The sequence below is a fragment of the Anastrepha ludens genome, chromosome 2 (assembly GCF_028408465.1).
Source record: "Anastrepha ludens isolate Willacy chromosome 2, idAnaLude1.1, whole genome shotgun sequence".
NCBI lineage: Eukaryota > Metazoa > Arthropoda > Insecta > Diptera > Tephritidae > Anastrepha > Anastrepha ludens.
Genome location: NC_071498.1, coordinates 40,037,480 through 40,063,322, shown reverse-complemented (window position 1 = coordinate 40,063,322; position 25,843 = coordinate 40,037,480). Strand labels below are relative to the sequence as shown.

General features: G+C 37.8%; 1 protein-coding gene across 1 annotated transcript in view; it reads left to right on the top strand.

Moving 5' to 3' along the window:
- Positions 1 to 22,340, top strand: part of LOC128859152 (uncharacterized) — a 116,194-nt gene extending 93,854 nt beyond the window's left edge. Inside the window, exons 6-10 of the mRNA XM_054095949.1 lie at positions 8,603 to 8,787; positions 8,929 to 9,035; positions 12,222 to 12,375; positions 17,236 to 18,929; positions 20,970 to 22,340. Of these exons, the coding sequence (XP_053951924.1) occupies positions 8,603 to 8,787; positions 8,929 to 9,035; positions 12,222 to 12,375; positions 17,236 to 18,929; positions 20,970 to 20,986 (2,157 nt within the window). The 3' untranslated portion in view covers positions 20,987 to 22,340. The remainder of the gene's footprint in view (positions 1 to 8,602; positions 8,788 to 8,928; positions 9,036 to 12,221; positions 12,376 to 17,235; positions 18,930 to 20,969) is intronic.
- The last annotated feature ends 3,503 nt before the right edge of the window (positions 22,341 to 25,843 follow it).

The window sequence follows — 25,843 nt, the reverse complement described above, 5'->3', positions numbered from 1 at the left end:
AAGTTCTCATCTTTTCTCGCCTTTTAATGAGGTCTCCCGAATGTTGAATTCTGAGCAATTTTTGGCCCTCAGTTAACTTGTGCGGAATAGAACATTCACAGACCTTTCGTAAGCCCAAATGATCAGTTAAAATGCGATAAATCGATGTTTTGGAGATATTCAACTCCGATTCCACGAACTTCAACGATGATTTCGTTTCATTTTTGACAAATTTACGAACAATTCGATGGATTTTTCGGTGATTACTGATATGTTTATTGGCATTTATATCCTCACAACCATCTCTGAAACGTGTAAACCGCTCATGAACTCTGGTACCAAATAGACAATCATCGCCATAAACTTTTTCATCAATTCAAATGTTTCGGTAAACGTTTTACCGATTTTAAAACAAATATTGATATTAGCTCTTTGTTCGATACTTATTTTTGTACCGATGACACAAACATACTGACACTTTAGACGTAATGCTTCGGTTCCACTGAACCGAATGTCACCAAGCTTTCACTGGAAGTCAGCTAGAGATGTAACTACCAATGCACTAACTCATTAAAAAGATGGTGACATCAAAAACAAATGTATGACGCCAGTCTTGTTTATTTTGGACTTCATCTTGTAGATTAAAATAATGACGTATTACAATAAGGATATCAAATAAAAGGTACCGAAGAGCTATTTAATATAGAAAAACAAAGGATTGCCGCATATCTAACAATTTGAAATGGATCACAAATTAATACTGCATTGTGGATACCAAACTACTTGTATTTAAGAGCACTTAAATGTAGAAATTGTTTCAAATTGGGTTACCACCTATCTAAAAACCTAAAATGCGTTAAGTACTTGCGTTAATAAAATAATCGCAATACGCGCGTCGTGCGAGTATCAGAATCATTTAAGAATCATTATAAGAATTCTAATAGGACACTGTAGATTGAATAGGGGGAATATAATCCAATAGAACTTCAAACATCTTTATAATAAATGAAATGAAATCTGAAATCTCGTACCTGCTTCCTGCCACATGGGTAGCTTTAGATTATCCAAGGCAAGTGAAATTCTGGATCTTGATATGATATTTGATAGTTTCTCTTTTTAAAGACATTAAATTATACCACTTTAAAGTTATATTCCGTACTTGCTCTTATTCGACGTTTTACTGCGGAGTTTTTCGTAGGAGTATATGGATACTCCAAAGCTGTTATATGCCTCTCTGGAGCGTTTCGAGCTGGAATATGCCGTCTCTACTTGGAGACCATATTACGCATGTATTAGTAGGCTTAAACGTGTCCAGAAAGCTTTTGTGTGTTATTCTTTGCGTCCTTTGGATTTCACTAATCCAGTTTCATCCTGTAAAAATCGGTGCTTGCTCACTAACCTAAAATCTTTAGATAGCAGAAGGCCTATTCACTCCCTCACTTTGGTTTTCTACTACACTTTGGTCTAAATCCATCTGGCCCACTAAGATAAATTCCTTTTTGCCGAAAAATATAACCTTACAAAAATGATATAAATATACATAAAAAGAGGATCACGTCTTTTTTTTCTTGTAAAATTCATCACATTTATTTTTCAAAGATGATCCCTTCCAATGTTGGCCGCAACTGTGCCGTAATTCGGCCACCCGTAAACACCAATTTTGAATGACTCGCTGGAGGACTTCGGTCACTATCTCGTAAATAACTTTAGTAATGTTGGCTTCCAATGCTTCAGTCAATGCTGTTTTATCCAGAAAGAATTTAGACTTTACAAATCCCCACAAATAAAAGTCCAAAGGTGTGATTTTACACTATCTTGGTGGCCACTGCACTGGTCCGAAACGAGCGATAAATTGTTAACCGAAACGACGGTGCAGTAAATCCATTGTTTCTCGGGCTGTATGGCACATATTGTGGGGATAAAGGGCTTCAATTTTCGGTGCCATAACATCAAGGCGCGATAGCGTGCGCCATTTACTAGTACATTAGCGCCAGCCTCGTCTTTGAAGAAATATGGGCCAATGATTCCTCTAGCCCGTAGCCCGCACCAAACGATTGTTTTAATGGATGTAATGGCTGCTCTTGGATAACTTCGGGTTATTGTTCGGCTCAAATATGGCAATTTAGTTACTGACGTAGCCATTAAGCCAAAAGAGTTTTCATTCTAGAGAACTTACTACTCCACAAACGCTTTAAAACTCAACTTAACGTAGATCGAGAAACATTGAGGTCACATTCAGCCTTGATATCACGTAAGGTCTTTGTACTGTTTCGCGCCACGCGAATAACTTTTACACTTAACAGGTATTTAAAATTTGTTTTCAATCACGCCGATTATTTGTTATTGACTTCTTCTTATTATATGGCTATTTCCTGAAATGATTTTCTTCGGAAGCAAAAGCTAAAACTGCACTTTTCAGATTTCTGTTAGTTGTGTACCACGCGGCAATTTGATATAATTTTTGTAAAAATTAGATTTGTCTGCTCTCTTCTTGCCTAATACAAGTGGTGAACGCTTGTCCAATCAGTGCATGTTAAAAATATTTATCTAAAGCACAACAACAAATATAAGTAAAATTATTGTGCGCTAATAAATATGCAACGGTGTGTATTACTCAGCGAAGCTGCTCCAATTTCTAGTGCTTTGAGTGAATTTATTTCGCTTTCAAAGCATATTGGCCTAGATTTTTCTTCCACAAACCACGTTGAACCAAATTCTAAATATTCTCTAATATTATTCCTTTGTAAACTGTAAGAAATGTTGCATTTTCTTTATTACAATGAAATTTGATTTAATTGTTTAGCATTATTTTTTCATAGTCTGCAAGAATTACTACATTTTTAGATTATTAATAGTTGAATAAATAAATAAGTAAATTAGTAAAAATAAATAAAGTTGTCTGATTTCCTCCCAAATAGTAAATTTTTCAATACAGCAACAGAAGGGAACGTATCAGTGGCTCATATTATAAATTACAAAAATTCTAGTAAAGTTTTAGTAAAATGGAAATTTCCATATATCATCAAAAATGTCGAAATTAATATAAATTGAAGCAAAATTTGATAAACTCAAATTTAATTTAATTTAGAGCAAAGCGCAGTCTGCAACTTAAAACTCTAAAATAAACTACGATCCATAAATCATCAAATCAAATTCGTCGAACGTAAAAATATGCACTGCTTCACGTAATTGGTTACCCATATGGGTATAAATAGATACACAAATGTTTTTTCAATTTTTCGCATTGCATAAAATGTTCGTATTGCATGTTACACCTGCCACAACACATGCACACAAACATAGTTGGATATAATATATTTTTACAAGTATGCCATGCACTCATGACAAATGCATATCTATTACAGGCATTACTACAGCTTGAGGTTTCACGCCATTGCCACCCTGAATTACGCATAAATCTTAGTCAAAGCGCGTAAGCTGGGTTATAAATTTCCAAAGCTCTACAACAACTAGTCACTAAAATTTACAGAATTTACGTTGAAGTTTACGCTAGAATTGCGTTGAAATTGAAATTAGTCACCTGTTGCATAGTGCTGATGCTGATGCTTACTTTGTACGAGCGTATAAGTGTGTGTGTGCGTGTGTGACAAGTCGAATGCAAATATTTTTGAAATGTATAACAGGTACCTGACTTATGTATCACCAAAAGAGTGCGCTGTGTGGATTTTATTGCGAACATGAAATCTTAATTTGACGCCATTGGAAGTTAAACTGTGACACACATTCACACATCCACTCAATTGAGTTTGGAACTAAATGAAATCAGCATTTCAATGGAGAACGGCTTGATCGATTTGGCAAATTTGTTGGGGTTTTTTTCTGATTTTTGTGTTTGAAATTGTCAGGACAAGGTTTGTAAAAAACAAATTTCCTGTCAGTTTGCGCTGAAGTCGAGTTAGCACATTACCTACCACTATGCTTTCCGTAGGATGGCGATGGAAACAAAATATCGTATGGGGGCGGAAGTGTGAAATGCTTCGTTTCGAAGGCAGTGGAGACTTTGTAATATTAGGTTCTTTTTTCTTAACACCCTATAACTTCTTGGTGTAGATTCTATGAAGGTTTTTTTTATCCCTAATGTTAGTATATTTATCTCTAATGATAGTCTAGGCTCTCCAGCAAATGCTTCGTCAACTCCCAACTGCTCTTCTGCCGGAAGTTATGGGACATGTAATTAAAAAGATTGGAAGAAATTTCTTAAGTTTTACGATTTTTTCACCATAATTCCCGATAACTGTTACATTTTCTTGCAAATTTTGACAACCTCAGAGTATTACCTTTCATTTGATCCTAAACATGTACCTACTATCATGTAACCAATTCTTAGATAAACCAGTTTTATGTGTCCCTCGGAAGGCGGGTCACCCTGATTAAAAATCTGTTCAGCCTGAGAAATCTGAATAAAACAGCCTTTTACAATCGTAAAATTCAATACTATTTCGAAAAGTATAGAAAAATTTTAGTCAACCACGCCATGTAATGATTCACGCATTTAACGACAACTTTAGAGTGGGAGTGTAGACCTTTATGAATTTTTTATTGAATTTTGACCAAGCGATTTGAATTTGTTGTTGAATTTTAATTATCCGAGAAATGAAGAAAGGACAGTATTTACTAACGTTTATTCCAAGAATTGTCTTGCTGATGTTAGCAGCGAGAACTTAAGATTTTCTGACTGACTTCGCGGCAGTCATTCTGAGAGCGAGGTACCCAGGTATAGTACTTTCGCGTAGTAAGTAAGGGAGATCTGAACTGAAGAAGCTTATTCAAGGGCGTGTAGTAAGGATGGTGTCAGCGAGAGGTGAAACATGGTATATTTGCCTTGATCCCAAACGTTTAACAAATAATTTTATTAAACAATACTTTAAGCTTTTGCATAAGCTTAGACATAACCATAATTTACAAAAATCTCACAACCATACAATCACAAGCGCATAAGATATGTTTTTACCATTAAAAATGCGTAGAGGAGTAAAGTGCAGCCTAGTCCTAGTGCGCGACGCATTCCGTACAACTTACGTACGACTAAATCTATGTGACTATCCCATGTTATCCTTTCGCTGAAAATTATTCCCAACCTTATGCACATAATTGATAGCAATGGCGCCAAGAAAGATTTTTGGTAATGTTGAAGTATCGAGGAGCTTCCTGGAGATAACAAGCAACGAAGACTTTTTAGGGTTACGAGTTAGTGCATTGTGTTAGTTTTGGTTGATTTATGTCATTGAGCTTGCAAGGTCGATAAATCTGGCATCATCTGCATGCAAACGAGCGCAAAAATTCCTGGTTAAAAATTCCTGGTAGATCGTTGATGTAAAAAAAAAAAGAACAGAGGCCCAAGAATAGATCCTTGTGGAACTCCTCTGTTATTCTAAAACAAATGATGTTAGATTGAATGACAGACAACTTGTGCCCTAGTTTCTAACAAAGAGGCAATTAGCAGCATAGAAATAGGGACCAAAAAATTTGTCGTGTCTTGCCAACAATATATTGGAATTAACTGAATCCAAAGCCTTTAAGTGGTCACGTAGGGTAAAGAAAGTGACTCACGAATATCTTCGATGACGTCAATCAGCACAAATTATGTCGTTTTCGAGACCCGAATTGCCGTTTATGTAAAAAGAAACGCGCTTAACTGCCTATGCATGACTAATTCGAATACTTTCAAAAGATTTGGTAAAATTGAGCAAAATTTAGGGATGAGCAAAATTTTAGCGGTTTTCCAACATTTTGGAAAAATGGTAGTTGTTAGTATTATAAAACACTGAATAATACGTGGAAGCAGAATCAAAAACAGCCTTTAGTAAAACTCATTTCAGAATGACTCGACCGATTTGACTCCCTATTTCTTTGCTATGTTTATAAGAAATTTTTCAAAAAATTCAAAGAAAAAGTTTGAAATTTGAAAAACTAAAGTTTCGACATCCACATCAGATATCACACAATAACGTACAGTTTGACAGTTCTGCTATGTGTCTGCATTATACACTGAATCAAATAGTTTGAGGAAACCTCCCACTTCGCAATCAACAGCAGAAAACTCCGTATGATACATTAATCGAAGTCGTCAAGTGGCGGCTATGTAGGAATATTCCCGTCGGTACACTTGCCGGAAGAAAATGTCCCTAATTTAATTCATTTGAGATTCAATCAACCAACTTGCAGCATTGCCAAAAATTAGTAATAACGAGTAAACTACAGAACCGCACAGTTGTTAGTGTGCAGACGAACTTTGGAGGCCCTCAGCCGAAGATTGAATACCCGTCTTTGGAGATACAATGCTTCTGCTGGTCGGCGATTTTCGCCAAATGCTTTCCTACTATTATTAAATTTTCCTTATTTCTCAACAGTATTTAGTCAACAGATGATTTCATTTGCAAAAGTGAATCGCAAATTTTAATTACTGCAATTATTTGCCCACTTACATCTATTGCGTAATTGAATGAGATGACTTATTACATTTGTATAAAAAGTGATGCGTATGAAGCAATTGAGCATTACTCACCAACGAAGCCTATCAATTAAATTTGCCTGATATTTGTGTTATTAACGGCTATGCAAAATTGAATTGTTTTTTGCTCGTTTTCTTTCTTTCAATCGAAGATAAAATGAAATTGTGCGGCCGCTCAGCTTCTGTCATACCAAATGTCATGGAATTTGTCATGTGCTCCTCTGTAGTGATCAATATCTCATAAAGTTTCGATCAAGCAATTTAAAGTTCATGCTCGTAGTCAAGGTGACATTTCACACTAACAAAAATCGTTTGCTGTTTTTTGTTGGCTCTATTCAGTTATAAGTTGCAGAGTGTTAACAATGGAAGCCAAGAAAGAGAAGATTCGGTAGATTTTACAATTTTTCTTTGATAAAGCCGAAAATGTCAAGCCGCTGAAATTGTGAATGGTGTTTGTGGTATCGATACTGTAATAGCTCATAACATGAAATTTTTGGTTTCATTGATTCTGTTCGGGTATTTTTGATGCTAAAGAAAATGTCGAAAAAGTCTACAAAGTCACAGAAATAATCGAAGTCGACTGGCATGTTAGTAGTTGTAGCACCGCTCACGAGCTAATATTCGGCCATAAAACAGTTTTAAATCATTTGCGCAAAAACTTTACGCAAAAATAATGCATTTCGTTTTCCCCAAACTAATATTTATTTAGTTTATGGCATTTCAAATAAAGCTCCTTTTTCAGAATACTTTTACTTGTTTTACTACTACCGAGCGTGGAAAAACCAAATGATAGAAAAAGTTATTTCTAATAGTCGCGCCTCAATAAAAAAAATGTTGAAAAGGCTTCTCATAAAAAACCGTCTGGATTGGCATAAACATGTAAGTACCTTGTGACATAAAACAAGACCCACTACCCAGCAAAAGATGGGGTGTTGGACAAAGTTATACGAACATCAATGGTGTTGTTTTTGTTTCTTTGGGGATGACGCCCAAAATTGACGTCTATCGAAATAGCGGGCTATTCAAAATAACACCTGTTATTGGAAAACCCTTTAGTTACTAGAGATATAAGTTTTTGGATCGTTACGATTCCGGAATTTTCGGGATCTCATTATTGCAATCCCTGAATGTCGGGATTTAGACAATCATTATGTTGCAACTCGCAAAAAATTGCACCAACGTAGTTTGAGAAGCTCTTCTCCACATAATTAATAAAATAAAAAAAAAATGGGTTTGAATGAATTTTGAGCAATCTTCTCCTGTTTCACCTTAAATTTTAAAATCGTTCTATCAATGAGTAAGACCTTTGTAAGGAACACAAAAACACAAAATAATCAGATTTAAAAAAAGACATATTTATTTATGTAAGTATTGAAGCAAAAAGATCGCTTAAGTCAAGAAATCTTTTGAAAATGATTATTTATATATATTTCTGTTAACTAAAATGTTTACAGTTCCAAGTCCATTGAAAAAAAATTGAATCTGAGTACAGCCATGACCCTAAACCGCAAATTCTAAAAGGCTTTGCACTTGTTATCTAACACATTTATTTTTAATTTAAATTTTTTTCTTGTAAGCTAAAAACGCAATTCATGCAAGAAAGACGCAAGTAAAAAATTGGATTTGCCAAGTTAAAGGCACATAAATCCAATGTAATTCGTTCTGCTGTAATTCACAAAAATTAAAAACCGCCAAACAAATTTGAATTATGAACTATCGACGGAAACTGGCAGGCGGCCAAGCAGCCGAACAAAAAGCCACCAACTGTGTATTTTGGCGCGGACATTCACATTCGCATTCGCACACATTCACTTGTGCCACAGGAAGGGTGTGTTGCACAAAATCGTACATAGAGATATAGAATTACAATGCACACACGCATATATGCTTAAGAAGTATATAAAATTACTTTTTAGTGGCTTTTTAATGAAATGCCTCGGCAGCATGAACAAATCAACACTCGTTTACGATCAGATCCATATTATTTTTTATTTATTTTAATTGCAATATTTCTTGTATTATAATTTTTAAATGCAATTTTGTTCGACTTTGTTTACTTTGGCTCTTTGCTTTCGATTTATTATCCAAATATATTTATTTTTCATTTTTGCGTTGCTATATTTTGTTTCTTTTGTTTTGCTTCTCTTGCAGGTTGTGCTAGTTCAGGGTCATTATCTGTCATTTTTGCCGCTCTGCAGTCGCAACGAGCCGGTCTTTTTGGCCACATGCACGCCCATTGCCATGCCCGAGACGCGCGAATGTGTGGTGCAGGGCGCCACCAATGTCTTTACCACTATCCATTCAATGGATATGAAAATCGCGCATATCGATAAAAAGTGAGTAGCGCATGCGCAGTAGAATATTTATTTACTAAGTGACATAAAATGATTGGACTTTTGTTTTTTTATTTATTAAATTCTTTTCTTTTTTTTTTTGTTTTTACTAATCCTGTCCGTATTCCCCATTTTACTTTACAGTGGCGAATTTCATTTAGGTTACAACAAAAGTGATATACACGGCCACTCGTGGTACAATCTACTGCACTCGGAGAACTTACGTGAGGCGCAAAGTAAACATAGGCTGAGTAAGTATCCAATATACTGAGGAAAACTTGTCTCAGACATGTTAAAGCCTAAATTTGTACATATTTTGAGTGAAAAAATACAAGGCTTGCGAATGGATGGATACAAGTCTGATTAGACACAATGTTAATTTAAGTTAAAGGAAACATATTAAAGTTACAATACAATAGAAAAGTTAATATTAAGAATATATTTGACATAGTTTGAAAATTCTGAAGTTGTTGTGGCAGCCTTTATGTCAAAGCGAGGGACTTCGTAAGGTGCATAGAATGTTTTATATCGCTCTCGAGCGCTCGGGGCAGTCCTTGAGAAGGTTCATCATTGTTTGTACAAAGAGTGAATCGCATGAACAGTGATCTCAGTGATGATCTTGAATCGATTAAGATATGTTTCATTAAAACCATGCCCAGTGATGATTTAGATCAGCTCGAAGGAAGTACCAATTTTTTTATATATTGTCATGCGTTCGCAACGCTAGGAAAGAACACCTTCTCTTCTTAATATTCTGATTGCCACTCTTCAAACACTTCTGACTGAATATGACACTTGGCGTAACTCAGTGGGGGCACTACAAATCAGAGTGCTGATTTCTAGCATCTTTTTCCTGTTGATCTGCGACTTCATTGCCTTAGATTACAATATGAGATCTTACCCAGAAAAAATCGGTAAAATGTCTTTGACGATTAACGGCGTAGGATTGCTTCGATCCTGAATAGTTTCCAAGCAAGAACGACTGTCCTAAAAGAAGCACAGTTTAAGCGTTTTCAGCTTCAATTGAGCCTACATTAAATTTGAAGGGTAAACTTGTGTGACTCCCAATCTCCATGGAGGCGAATACTAAAAGATGTTCCACAGACGCCAGTTTCAAGCTTACTACCATCTTTGAAGATGAATGTAGCGTTATCTGCCGGAACATTATCGGCCTGCTGCTGCCTATCGATGCCACGCTACTCTGAAGGGTGGAACTGGTGTTTTGGCGGTATACGTTGCTCTATTTGTATATTTCCAGACGAATGGGGATACACTCCGGTGCCTTTAATGTTTTCAGCAGATTACTTCTGCAACTTTAAGGTACAGTGGTAAAAATCCAGCAAGTGATAACGCAGATGTTGCTGACAAAGTACGGAAGCTTCTTATTGCTCGCATGACGAAATTCCTCTGGAATGATCTTAGTAGTTACCGTATATTTCAGAATTCAAGGGCATCGCCCCATATGCTAGCTGCATATGTTATAGTTGGTTCTAAAACCTGCCTTTAAAGGATGATGATGTTTTCCCAGTAGGCATTGGTTTGTGAAAACTCGCTGCACTTTCGCAATCACGTACTTTGTATGATTTGTGAATCTCAAGCGATTGTCGTATTATGTATTTTTGTAACACTGTACGTCATCTTAACGCCGGCTTCCGATTTGTATGCTTGTCGCAGACCGTCGTTAGCGTATGTTTCGAATTCCTGTAATGACTTGGTACTAACTGTGAGGAGGACATCGTCGGCGAAAGCTTGAATTTCGCACAGTTGAGGCAGTGGTATTAAAAGCAGTTCATCCCTAATTAAGTTCCAGAAAGTTGGACCTGAAACTTGAAGACAACCTCTTGTCATGATTTTAGATGAGCTGGCTTCGGCGTAGTTTAACGAGACATATCGGTCTGTGAGATAACTTCCTATGGGTTTATATATATTCGAAACCGTTTGTATATGTCCTGGTAGGTTCAGAAGTGCTGGCAACCAGGCGTGATTAAATGCTGCTTTGATATCAAGAGATATGCAAATGACTTCCTTCTTGTTTCTCTCCTGCTTTTGCTCCGATTTCAGGCGCAGGCTTCATAGATAATATATATTGAGGTTTACTCAACCTGCACTAGTTCCGAGTCTATGTCTGTCATAGATAATGAGCATAAGTTTCTAAATCGAGTTATTCACAATCCATTCATAACAGGTTCATGTTTTTGTGGGTCATATTTTGTGAGGCAGTTACTCAAATATATTTAGTAGTATGCAAGCTGCTGAGTCCAAAAATGCAATTCCTAGTTGATAAAACTTTTTTACTTTTTTTAAGTACACAATTTTCGTTTTTGAATATTAATCACATTTATCTCCTTGCGAACCCGTTGGAACCAGGGACGATCTTTTCGTTGTAAATGTGAAATACCGATTGTGTGTACGAGAGCAGTACCATGAGGATGTGGGTGAGTCTGCTATTGTCTGAGATATTTTTTCGGCTTTATTTAATTCCATCATCCACTGTCTTTAATTGAAGACCTCTATGTATGTACGTGTTTTTGCCGTATCGGTTGACATGTATCTGCCCCCAAGGCAAAATGAAAAAGCCTCTCATAAAACCATCTGCCGTTCGGAGACGGCATAAAACTGTAGGTCCCTCCATTTGTGGAAACACATCAAAACGGGCTTATGAACTTCTTCTATTAGACTTTAATTGAGTGAACTTCCTAGTCAAAAGCTGAGTGCTGGGATCCTAGAACGTAAATAACGCACCTCTGCATTTTGGCATAACGCAGAGTCATCTTCGAAGTTCTGATCAACTGCGAGTATCAGAAAATTATTTTCTCATTCAACATATTTTAGGTATTAAAACTTTCGTCTATTATTTATGAAGAATCCATGGAAAGGGTGATAGTAAAAGAACCCCGAATCATTCGACTTTTGACAAACTTAACTTCTTCTGGCCCAGCAATTTAGCCAACCACTCGGTCACTCCTTTTTGAAAACAGTTCGCTATGGCTTCCATTTGCACCTTCTTTTTTGCCCAAGCTTCTTTAACGAAATGTATTGCCTCTAAGACATTTATATTTATTCCCCCCTTTTTACAATTTAGTAAGTATTTTGACCGGGTATAGGAGTTCGCGTCCGCCCAATAAAGGTTTTTGTGTCAAATTTTTTACGTCTGGCTAAGAGAAAGTCACTTCAAGAGAGAATAATTTGTTCCGACATTTATACTTAAAACTTGGTGCAGGAAAAAGTGTCCTCCCGAAAGAGATGCCCGTCGATTAGAGATGTCCGTTAGGAAAGGTTTCGCTGAATTTACATGTACGTTGACGCATAGATAGTGAGAGAAACCAGTGAGTAAAAAATGACTCAAAATTAGAGAATTTTGTGAAATTAATTTAAATAGTTTTCAAATTCATTACATTCATTAAAATTACTATTTTCCCTATTACTTTCAATTTCAGTAACTCAATCGGAGCAGGATCGCTCTTGTATATTGTTGGTTCGCATGCAACGGCGTCAAGGCGATTTCATTTGGGTGCATGTGGTGTTGCAAGTGCGGGATAGCCAAGACACAAACCAGCAGCCGGTTATTGTATGCACAAACCAGGTTTTAAAGTAAGTGACCACTTAATTATGTAAATTCAATACATTTTAATTTATTAAAAAATCAGTATTTTTTACATGTTCTTCATAAATTTGTTTTGGCTTAGTCAAATATTTATTTGAAAGTACACTATCACCTTGTACCTACATACCCAATGCATGTCTATAAATCTATACCTTGTAAATGCAACTATTTCTATAACGCGAATATACGAGGTGTGTTCAAAGGGTATTGCGAATTTTGAGTTTTTTTTTTTTTTGTGGCGATATGTTGGTGTTCATGTCTCTAACTCATGCCGATGAGTTCGGCCATTTTGAATGTTCAGTTATTTGTTGACAGCTGCTTTGCTTATACGAGTTTCGGCTCGTCCTCGATTTTTACCTATTCAAAAAGATGGATCAAAGAACCTGTTGCAAATTTTGTGTGAAAAACGAAATTAAGTGCGCGGATGCATTCCGAATGTTGGCTGTGTCATACGGAAAAACTACTTTGGACCAAAGCAACGATTATCGGTAGTACAAATTGTTCTCAGAAGGCCGAGAACATGTGAACGACGAAAAGCGTGCCGGACGCTCGAGCACTTCAACAACAGACGAAAAAATTGATGAAGTGAAGAAAATTGGTAAATTGTGGAATCACCGTTAGAGAAGTTGCTGAGGACCTAGACACATCGATTGGCTCGTGCAATTCTATTTTTTTCAATGATTTGGACATGAGGCCGGTCACCGCAAAATTCGTACCAAAACTGCTCAATTTCGACCAAAAGCAGCATCGCATGAACATTGCTAATGAGATGTTGAGCTCTGTCCGTGACGACCCAAATTTGCTCCAGAGAGTCATAACTGGTGACGAATCGTGGGTTTATGGTTATGACGTGGAAACCAAAGCAAAATCATCTCAATGGAAGCTGCCGCATGAACCAAGACCGAAAAAAGCGCGCCAAGTTCGGTGGGATGTAAAAGTTTTACTTACCGTTTTCTTCGATTGCAGGGGCGTTGGGCATCATGAGTTCTTGCCACAGGGTAAAACGGGCAATAAGGAATATTACCTGCCAGTTATGCTCGAAGCAATCCGCCAGAAACGCCCGGATTTGTGGAAGAACAAAAAATTGCTCTTGCATCACGATAACGCCCCTGCTCGTTGCTTGTGCGTGACTTTTTGGCCAAAAACAATACACTAATTATGCCACAGCCACCGTATTCTCCAGATCTGGCCCCCTGTGCTTTTTTCTTTTCCCCGAAACTGAATAAGCCCATGAAAGGACGACGCTATGCTAAGATTGACGAGTTACGAGAAGACATCGAAGGAGGAGCTAAACAAGATAAAAAAAAATGATTTTTTGAAGTGCTTCGAAGAATGGAAAAAAACGTTGGCACAAGTGCATAATATCTCATGGGGACTACTTTGAAGGGGACAAAATAGATATTAATGAATAAATAAATAATTTTTGAAAACAACACAAAACTCGCAATACTTTTTGAACACACCTCGTATATACCAGATTTTGAAAAACTTTAATTATTTCATTCGAAAACTGAGGAAAACTAATCTCAAACACGGCATAGCTTAAATTAATTTGCATTTATAGCTAAGGTGTGATGTAGAATTGGTTTAGAAGTCAGATTTTAGTACTTACCCTAACCTCACTTATTCTAACCTAGTTTAACCCAACCTTATCCAAACCAATGTTCAAGCAGCTTTTAAATAATGTATTGAAAGTGGGATCTGCTTATTTATTATAACATTTTTTCTTGCACAATGACCAACGGAAGCTACGGCAGGTTTTTTTCCACTAATGAAAAGTATTTGGCCCTTACATGTATCGGATCGCAAGTTTCAAAACTAATTAGGTGCTCCCATACAACTTTAGTCAAAAGAAGAGTCTCAAAAGGCCAACTATCTTATAAGCTCTTCATGTTTGGTAAGCAGGCGTTCAAAATGGAATTTAGCAGAATTTAAACGCTGATCAGTCTTGCTGACGCTCACTTCTCTAAGCTTTATAAGCTTGGTTTGCTCTTGCAGAAGTTGAACGATAGCCGCATGAAATGTACGATGGTTGATTTCGGACTTGTTGGCTGCGATATTCATGGTCGTAGAATTATCTGCACTTATCCATGATTAAAAACTGAAACTACTTCTAAAAGAAAGCGTTCCAAAATATAGTGAAGTAGCAGAATATTCAATTGAATTTATTAAATCCTCATAGGAGACGCCAAGCGTTTTCAGTAAAAAACGAGGATATCAAATTACAAAACCGCTTTATACCATATCCAAGTAAAAATGACAATTCAATTTATTTGACATTATCAATGTGGCTTTATACTTGAAAAGTCGACAATTGACCAGCTATTCACAATACACCAGGTCCTGGAAAATACCCATGAAAGGAAAACCGAACCACAACATGTTTTTGTCGACTTTAAAGCCGCTTTCGACAGCATGAAGGGAAGTTGTTCATAAGCAACGATGTCTGTGTTTGGGTAATACCAGCAGCCCAGCATTTAGACTAGGGGATGAGACGGCAAACCACTTTCTGTGCGTCTGCTCAGCCTTCGCTCGTATCAGGTCCTCAAGCCTTTGGCACTAATGTGTTAATAAGCGACCACCTTGGCTCCTTGGCACCACAAGATCTACACAAATTTCTTCGGAGGTCAAGTAGATTTAAAGAAAAGTGTAAGTAGTATAATAGAGTGCAGTACAATAGACTTAATTGTGTTTGAGCTGTACTTGCTAGTCTGTTCCGACAAAAAAAATACTTGCACCGCCATCGGAATTGAGAAGAACCTGTCCGAGCCTTTCGATACCAAATGAGGTTTCAGACAGGATGACTCTCTTTGCCACAAAGATTAATCGCTCATGCACCATATTTTATAAGCACGCACAATTGCTGGCGTATACAAAATAATTTTGACATCATCGGCTTTCACAACCGCGATGTTAATTCTGCCTTTTCCGAATTGGATAAAGAAGGCGAGATGAAGTATCAACTGTCATCAAACAAACAGACGGTGCACTCGGTTATCGAGGTTGTAGGAGCCCAAAAAAAGGGTTGTAAGAGGTTTCGTTTATCTAGGAACCAGCATAAACACCGATACAATGTCAGTCTTCAAATAGAATATTTCTTGCCAACAATTGCTACTTTGGACTAACCACATCATCCGATGAGGTACGCCTCAGTGTTAGAGGAGTGTTAGAGAAATATTCTGGGGAAGATCTTTGGACTTTTTTCACTTTGACGACGGCAAACGCTCTAGCTCCTTCCCCTGCAATCTAGCTCTTCGATGCGCTACCTGCTGGTAGATATAGAGGAATATCGAGGAACAACGTTAACACTGTGATTCAGATGAAGCACTTGTACACAAAACTTTAGGAAACTAGGCATCCTGGCTGGTTTAAAATTATGTACGATGTCCTGTTCTAGAAAGGTGAAAGCTTTAGTAGTGCCGGAGTGCAAAACCCATATACAGTGATAAATGTGGCATTTCACGCTACATCAGCAAAGCGCAGCCTCGAAACGCCTCTGAACAGCCAATGTGAAAGTGGCAAGTTCTTTCATTGCACAATGAATATACGAGTATACTCATATATATACTCTTTGTCACTTTTTTCTAGTCTGAAAGGAGTCCAGATATTCGTCGCTCCATCAACGCAAAAAGTGCTTATACAATTCCCGTAGCCACTGAAAATGCTCCACTGGCTTAGCAGAGTTACTAAAACGTCAGGTTCTAGAATTGTCATTAATGGAGATTCTATTAAGAAGTCAGCCAGAGTCAATGCATACTTTTCGAGGGAGTCATTATACTGGTTTCGATATGAGTGCTGAGTGTAGCACAAGCCTTGATTCCCTACCACCTGAACTAAGTGCCATTTTGTCGATTTAACAGAAGTTTCCTCGCAATCTCAAAGTGGGGTTAGAAGGTTTTGCTCATTGCGTCAAGCTGCCGTGTTCTCTCACAAGAGACGATTGAATCACACAAATATCATCCCTTTGCCACTATGTAGGTCTCTGCAAGGCCCCCAACTGAAATAGCTGAAAACGTCTAAATTGTATGCTTGTAAAAAAGTGAATAAAAGAGCTAGTGAATAAATCTCAGATATTTTGGTATTTTATATGAGTAATACGAATTTTTTCTTCACAGGTTAATTATCATAATTAATTTTCCTAAAGTCACTAATCCTCGGCAAGAAGGAATTTTCTTTTGTTTTACTGCAATCGCGCACTACTATGCGATAAAGCTTCTCATCTTTTAATAAAATATTAGCAATTCCTCATAAAAAACAATCTACTGTTAGGAGGTGGTGAAAAAATGTGTATAACGGTCCAAACCGCAAGACGCACGCTAAAATTTAGAAAAGATATTTAGTACCTTTCTTTGAAACTGACTGACGCTATACCGATCCTAAGAGGTTTATGAACAAAAATCTTCGAAAAAGCCATATATAGACATATTTCCAATAGCAATAGAATATATCATAATAAGCGTTGGGTATGAGATGCGTGGTACCACCTAAAATTTCACATATTTACTTGTTATGCATCTTCACTCATCAATTTTTATTTTACTTACCGCCACTAATAAAATCACGTCGTTGACGATTGCACCAATTTCTATTTCTCATTTCCGTTTCTCACGCAATCATCACGTCTTCGCCGACCCACACAACCAACTGCAACTAATACTTATTTTTAGCCCCAAATAGTACCAACTAAGCAATCAAATATTTTCTTTTCTTTTTCTTTCATTTTTCACACCACTATGCGATGCCAATTTGCTCACTCAACACCACCACCACCAATTTGCAATCCACCTAAAATAAAATTACATTCTCTCCGCGCGTTCCACCGCACTGCCCGCCTCTTCAATCAATAGCGAGCGCGAAGCTTCGGTTATGCTTGCCAATTCGTGGCTCTACCACTACTATTCGGTGCAATCGAAGATACAATTTGGACTCGCTTTCGATGCGCCTACACGTGTGCCACCTACAACACCGGCTGCCGCCGCCGCGGCTGCGGTTTACTATCATCATCACGCGCACCATGCAGCGCATCCGCATTCACATCATCACACGGGAGCCGCCGCCGCCACCACAACTGCCACACTTCCGGCTACCGCTTCAGCTGGTTATGCGACCGCTTTGCATCCGCATCAATCACATCCACATGTTCATCATCCACACCACCAACACCTGCATCCACATCAGCACACGCATCCGCATTCCCACCAACATCCGCATCATCAGTACCATCATATGACGTCGTATGGGACATATCATACGCCTGCTGGCGCGACAAGCGGTGGCAGCATGAGTGTGGGAAGTGGCAGTGGCGGCAGCGCGGAAGGCTCCCCGGCGCCACATTTGAGTGGTCAACAGACGCAACAACACTTGCAAAGCAATGGTACATTGGCGATGACAGCTGCAGCGAATGCGGGTATGATCAATGGTACATCCGTCGGTCAGTACATCTATCACCATCGACTCGGTCTGGAACCGGTTGATTATAGTCAAGTACCTAGCGGTGCCGCAGTCGTGATTGGCCTGAATGGCGCGCGCTCTCCAGCGAACGGTCAAGCGGATGGGCAAATGCGTTGCAGTAGTGCCAACAGTTCTGTCTCCAGTCATAATGCAGCTACGCCACACTATATTACACACACCAACAACACCACTAGCGGCAGTCATAACAGCAGTAACAATGCTAACACTAATCATAATAACTCCAATAATAATCACAACAGCACCCACAATTTGAACCACAATAATGGTTCCAGCATCAATTCAAATGGTAGTACGAATTCATCGCATCATCAACGTCTCAATTCACCGCCAACAAAGCGTCGTGCCATCGGCAAGCTGGAACCACTTTATCTTCCAGACGAAGCCACAGATGAAACGCCTACAACAGTAACTGAAATCGACACACCCTATCACCTGCATTCGCATTCACATTCGCTCATCTCTGCACCGGCCGAGTCACATGCCTCTGTAATCTTCGCTACCGTTGTGCCTACACGCCCACGTTTTATACAAAAATCATTACCTAATGATCCACCTGATTTTATCGATCAATGGAATCCCAGCCCACCCTGGTCGGAATCAGCACAGAAGCTTTCACTTGACAGTTCGTCATCAACGCAACAGGAACTAAGTCCTTGCATCACCACCACACCACCTACCCCAACAAGTGCGCCACCTAGCGGCCCACTTGGTACCAATTGCAGTGGTTTACAAACCTTGGGTCCAGCCTTCTCTTTCGAATGGATGTCTGATCCCTTGGTACCTGTCGCAGATTCGTATGTTGCATGTATTACGCCACCCGATGGCGTACCTCTTGTAGTCACTCATCATCCTCACTCGGCAGTACAACATTCGTTGCATTGGCCTACTAATGCCACGTCATCGGAACATCATCAACATCTGAGTCAACATCTAGCCTCGCATGGTCATCGTTTGCTGAGTCTTTCAAGTAGCAGTGCTGGTGACACAATGCAACAGGCTATTAGCGTAACGAGTGGAAGAGATGCGGGGAATGCGAAAACGAAATCACCGGAGGTTGCGGCACGAAAAGGTGAGTATTTTTGTAAATAGTAAATAAAGTTAAGAAGCGGAGATTCTCAGTAGTAATCAAATAGCGCCATATCCAGAAGGCAAAAACAATTTCAGTAGAAATGTTCAAAAAATTAACACTTTCGGCACAGCTGAGAGATTTCATGAGTTTCATAATTGGCTGGATCTCCAGGGAAAGTAGCCACCTAAAACATACGCTACTGTTGGATTAGTAACATAGATTGGATATAGTTAATCATCCGTCAAGCTTCAGTGACAATTTTACTACAAGACGCAAAGGTGACAGTATCCAGAAATGTATCAAAATACTTAATTTTCGAGTATTCTTCATGCCTCTGTCTCAAGTAGAACAGACAACGCTCACTTCCTGGAAAGCAATTTGGTTTCGTCATAGGCGTTTGGAAGATCGCAATCTTCCCGTGAACATATATAATGGACTACCAACAGCATTTCTCAAGCTGAGAGCTACTCGTATGCAATTGGCATGGCGGCAAAGGTGTAAACATGATCGGCCACCCCTCCATTTATTTTTAAGCAGCTGGGCTGCAATCAAAGCTCTTCGATCAATAGCGAATAACTCAAAATGTGTTCAAGAGTGTTTAAGATACCTACAATCTGGATTTGGGTACCCGAATTTCTCTAGCCTCGCAGACTCCTCTTTATCCTCAATTTTGGACACTGATAGTTGTAGGCTAATAGCTGCCTTAATAGTTTAGGCCTGGAAGAAATTACTTGTATTAAACAGAAATTGTATCGTTCTCAATTTTGACTAATGGCAACTTACACTTGACAGCTGCTTTAACAATTTATGCTTATAAGAAGTTGCTTATCACGTGCAAATATCTAACCGTCCTTAAGTTTGACAAATTCCTGCTGGCACTGGACAATTAATTTGATAGCTAAGCAAAGCATTTTGTTCTTGCTTTTGGTTCCTAAAATGTCGAAATTTATAAATAAATAGAAAAAAATGCAATCAACTGCTGTATACTACATATATTCCAAACATCTGGCAATCTCTTTCAGCTCTTGGCTCCCCGACTACTGCAGTGTTTTTCAGACTGAATTAATGGCAGTAATTGAAGTATTAAAGTATAAATTTTCACTGACAGCCAGGCAGCCATAAAATCCCTCACAAAGCAGTCGAAAACCTGCAAGGTAACCATGAAATGCCGCATATCTCCTAACGAGATATCTGAGTTATTTCGCCCAAAAGTAACATAAGTTTCTGGTCATTGCAATGAGTACACAGTCAATAGCAGGGGCATACTTTTGCATGTATGTGAGCTACTTATTTTAGAGAAATTTGTAAGAATAGCGAACGAAAGTTAACGTGCACAATCGCCCGACGAGCGCGGGCACGTAGATAAATGATTTCTATTAAAGCTTCCTAATTGAGGGGGACGATTTTGCGCCTTCTGCACCACCAGAAAGATAAGACCAAGTTCTCCAGGACTAGTAGACTGAGTGTGTGCCCTAGTGGAGAATCGCCACAACCCAACCTAATCTAACATGTAAAATGTAGCCCAGGTTCTATCATTAAAAAATTATACGCATACATTTTTAATAGTGTTTTTCAAAAGTGACCGCTTGATGTCAATAGTGAATGATTCCTAGACGGTGGCCGATCTTTAAAAACAACATATCGCAAAATTCGTGATTTTTTTGGTAGAAATAATCGTCCGAAAAATCGACAGTTCAAAGATTAGTGAAAAAAGAGAAATGAGCGGCAGACCAGGAACTCGATATTCTATTGATAATTTTGCTGCTGTAGCGCAAAGTGTTTCTGCACAACCGTCAACATCGATATCTCGAAGTTTTCAACAATTAGGCATTCCTGAATCGACTGCAGCAGACGTTCTTATGGTAGACATTTCAATGATGTGATTTTTCACATAATATTCTTAAGAGCCGTATTTTGAAAAAAAAATGTTTACATATTTCTCTTAAAACAACATCTAGGCGCTCTACATTAAAAAATTTATTTTTTGAAATCATAAAACGAATTAAAATTTAATAAATCTTATATTTGCTTCACTTTCAGAATCACCACGCAAGTAAATCAGTCGAAGTAAGATGAATTCAATACAGGTATTGTGTTCGGCAGCTCACAAGCGAATGAAATTAATCTAATCCAGTTATAATAACAGCATTAACTAATAAAAGTAAAATTAAGCAAAATCAAGGCTTTATTTATTCAAATCTCTCCTTTTTTGTAATCCATAAAAATTAATGGTAAAGCTGTCATAAATTTTATGAGAATACAAAGATCAAAAAATATAAAACAACAATAATTGAAAGCAACTTAATCAAAATCACATTCAACGCCTAAAACGAATGTAGGAAACACCCACAGAATTAACGCCAAGCTTATAAAAGTATTAGTAAATGATGGCAAAACAAGTAACTGTTAATTTTAATAACCATATAATACTATAAGCAAATACGAATACTCGAACTAAGCAAAATTTAAGGAGTAGCAAAATATGAAGCGTCGAAGCGTTAAAGCGTCAAAGTGTCAAGAACAGCGCATTTACTGTTTTTTAAGAGTTGCTGGAAACGTAGACTTTTGTAATAACTGTAGGCAATATATGTGCATAGATGTATGTATGTATATATGTATATGTGTGTAGGTATAATGAAAGTGTAAATAAATTTTTATTGCCAATTATTTTGTTATAATAACGTTAGCAAGTCAAACGCGGGTGGGTAAGTGAATGGCTGTTGGCGAACAATGCACATCCATATGTATATGTGTGTATATTTATATAGGCATGTGTGTGTGTGTGTGTGAGGTGTATGTGATTTGACTACAAGCGCTAAGACGATCTGAAAGTATCGTCAAGTACTAACGCTAAGCTGTTGCGTTGTGCGCTGAGCTCGCTTTTTGCAAATATCTCTGATTTTATTGTGCGCCATTTAGATGGAACTAATTTATTTTTAACTTTGGTACTTACTTTTAAATTGTTTACTTTGTAAGATATATCTACATATACGTATTTTTTTTTTCTTTATTACAACACTAATTTAGTATTTTTGCAATTTAAATTTAGATTAGATAAAAAAATTGAAAATTAGTGCAATTTTATAATACATTTGTAAGTATGTGGGTATGTTTGTGTATTTGTTAGCCGAGAAATATTTTAGTTAGGCGATAAGAAGTGAAGCAGTAATAAATGCCGCAAGCAATAAACTTGAAAATAAATATTTTCTTTAAGTGTTAATGGAGACGAATTTGTGTGTAGTCTTTTTACGATGTCATAAATGTATTTACTTAATACTTCCATACATGTACGGTTCGCTGCATATGGATGTGTGCGTGTGCACACAATTACGTGCGCATGATTTTTCCATATATTTTTAAGAAAATGTAGCTATTTTTAAGAGAATGATGATATATATTTTACATTTTTATAATATCACTATAAATTATATATATTAATTAAAAGTAATTATAAATTATTTATCTCAAGAAAGCAGTGAACAGTTATGTAATTGTATGCTACTATTATGAGAAAAAACTATATAAAAATAAATGCAATATGTGTGTATGTCATACAAAGAAAATAAATTGAATTTTATATATACAAAAAAAATGGTCTTGTGTATTTAACTACTTCTTGTGGCTTCCAAGGGTGCAGACAATTAAAAATATAATATTAGTTTGCGTTCCCCATTAGTGGGGCGAAAAAATAAATTATTTTTGCGTAAAATTTTTGGCGCAAATACCGTTCTATGGTCGATTTTTAGCTCCGCGGCGACGCTTCGACTACTAACATGCGGGCCACCTTCGATTATTTCTGTGATTTTACTGACATTTTGAACAACGGGATTGCCTATGCAAGGTTCATCTTTAATATCAAATTTGTCTGGATGGAATCGAAACGAAACCAAAATTGCACGTAATTAGCTGTTACAATTGTTTATATCTCTATTCACTCCGCTCGAGCCTCGACAAGACTCCCCATCGTACACGATTCTGGCCTGTTATTTTGCGCCGTCCAATTTGATATTGGCATCTGCTAGCTCGCACAACATCGATCTTCGCCAAGTAATTTTTAGCCAACCGTGTCCCCTGCTCTCTTGCGGGTTCTAATCCACTGTCCTTCTCGTGATGCTATCTGGTGGTTTTCTAAGCGTATTACCCATCCATCACCACTTCCTGCATTCGATTTGGCATATGATGGGTTTCTCATTCGTTGATCTCCACAACGTATCGTTGCTGATGATGTTCGCCAAGAATATTCTACAGATGGCGGGGAGGCGTCTGTTGACGAAAGATTGTAGCATCTGAGTGTTGGTGTTTGAGAGCAGTCATGTTTCACTTCCGTACAGCTGTTGCGATATCGGCACCATAAGCACCATTCACAATTTCAGCGGCCTTGGCTTGCACTTTCGCCTTTGTCAAAGAAAAACTTTAAAATGTACCGAATATTCTCTTAGTTGACTTCCATTCTTAACACCCTGTAATTCGGCCAACCAAAAACAGCAAACGATTTTTTTTTTATGTGAAATGTCACCTTGACGACCATAACCATAAACTTTAAATTGTTTCATCGATACTTTACGAGATATCGATCTCTACAGCCATCTACCGAGAAAATAATGGATTTCTTTTTCCTCGAATTAATTACATTGATTGATGGTAAAATGTTTATACGGGTGGGTACACTATTTGAGGACAACTTGAGAGTAAACCTATAAAATCTTAAAGTTAAACCTTAGCTTTTATTTTTAACACAATTTAATGAAATTTCACGAATATTTTACACAACATTAATAAGTTTGTAGCATTTTTAGATTTTATTTAAACAAAAATCAAATAATTATATCAATAAGTTAATCAATTATATATTCGCCGTTGGTTGCCGTTAACCGCTTCCCGTCTCTCGACCAATTTGTTGATGCCGTTCGGCCAAAAATCGCCTGGTCTGTTGTCAAAGAAGTTGTTGAACCAGTTTTTAAGGGCCTCTTTGTTATCGAAGGTAACGCCTTTCATATGATTTGGCAGGGAGCGGAAAAGATGGTAATCGGTCGGTGCAAGGTCGGGCAAACACGGTGGATGCTGAAAGACCCCCCATTCGAGCTCTAGGAGTGTGGCTTTGACGACTTGTGTAAGAGGAAGCCTGGCGTTGTAGTGAAGGAGTATGGTTTGATCATGTCAATCAGGTATGTTCAGTCGAATAGCCTCATTCATGCCTTGCTGCTGGGAAATATAGAGCTCCTTGTTAACCGTGGCATTCTTTCCGAGCATTTCTCAGTGCACCATGCCCTCCCAGTCCCTCCAAACATATATCACGATCTTCTTTCGATGAAGATCCGGCTTGACTCTCCGCTTTGCGTATCTCCTGGAGTCACCCACTACTTTCTTCTCATATCCCGTGACAATTCGGTACAAAAAGAGCTGCTTATGACCGCGTGTTGCTCGATGGCGCGCGAGATGCTGAGAAGCAATTTGAAGGCGACTTTCTTGGTTTTTTTCGTTGAGCTCGTGAGGCACCCAGACTCCCAGTTTTTCGGTAAATCCCATTGAATGAAGAAGATTGAAAATTGTTTTATGATCGCTGTTAATTTTTTCCGCCAACTCACGACTAGTTTAGCGACCGTTCTCCTTCAAAAGTGATTTGAGACGTTCCTCATCGAATTAAGAAAACTGTTTGGCAAAAAGCAAATAAATCGTGGTAAAATAAAAGAAAATATAAAAACGCTATGAACTTACTCCCCGACCAATAATTATATATTTTTACAATTTTCTTACATCTTTGATTAAACTCGATCGTTTACGGGTGGCTGTCGGTGTTCGTATGACAGTTCGATCAAACGAGTACGTTCAACACTCCTTCTCATATGTCATAGTACGAAATATGCACTTTTCAGTGAGGAATGATACGTTCGCTGATATGATGACCCCTATGCAGAAATTTAACGGAGTAGAGTTTAGGGGACTGCCGAGTATCAAGCAGTTACAAATTATCTTCTGATCAGCAGAGTAATGCTACCTTAAAGCACAATGCGACTTTAACGTCCCTGAGCTTAAAGGAAAGGCTGACGGTATACACAAAAACTGACGATTCGATATTACAGTATTGGATTTAAGATTTAAAAAGATGTTTCAATCGGGACGATTGAGTAGTTTGAAGATGACTTTTGAGTATCAGATTACTTTGAAACTCGCATGGGTGTGAAACAAGGTCGTCCGCTATCGGACTAGTTCGGTATTGTTCTTCAAATTACGCATAAATGATATGCGCGACTGTTTGGAAGGTGGTATACTGATTAATGGACTAAACTTACACTTTCTTCTATATGCTAATGGTATTGTCCTGCCGGCAGATAGCCCACTGTTATTCAATTACTGATAGAAAAACTGGAATAATATTGTGCTGAGTGAAACATGGAAGTAAATTGAAAGATATCTGAGATGATGGTATTTAGAAATGGCGGTCAACTAGCCGAGACTGAAAGATTGTGACACAAAGGCAAATATATAAAAGTGGTGCCAAAATACAAAATATTTTGTTGTCATTCTCACACCAGTGGAAGCCAGAAATTATTCAGCAAAATCTAGCATTAATTGTGCATGAAACAATTACTTAGCTAAACGAAACACTGCATACAAAGCAAAATGGAAGCTGTGCGTAGAGCCCTACAAACATACCCCGCTCAACTCTGGGGTTATACGCGATTTGAAGAACTAAATAAACTTCAGCGTTATTTTATTAAAAGAATTTTCAAATTACCTGACTTCATCAAAAATTTAATTAAAAATTTAAACATGGCAAACCAGAAAGCACAATCACGCTCGACGGAAATTTATAAACACTTCGATTACTCAAAAGGAGAATCATATTTTAGAGAAGATACACTGCTAGCTGGCATCTCAACAATATTTAAAGCAAGATGTGGATTGCTGACACT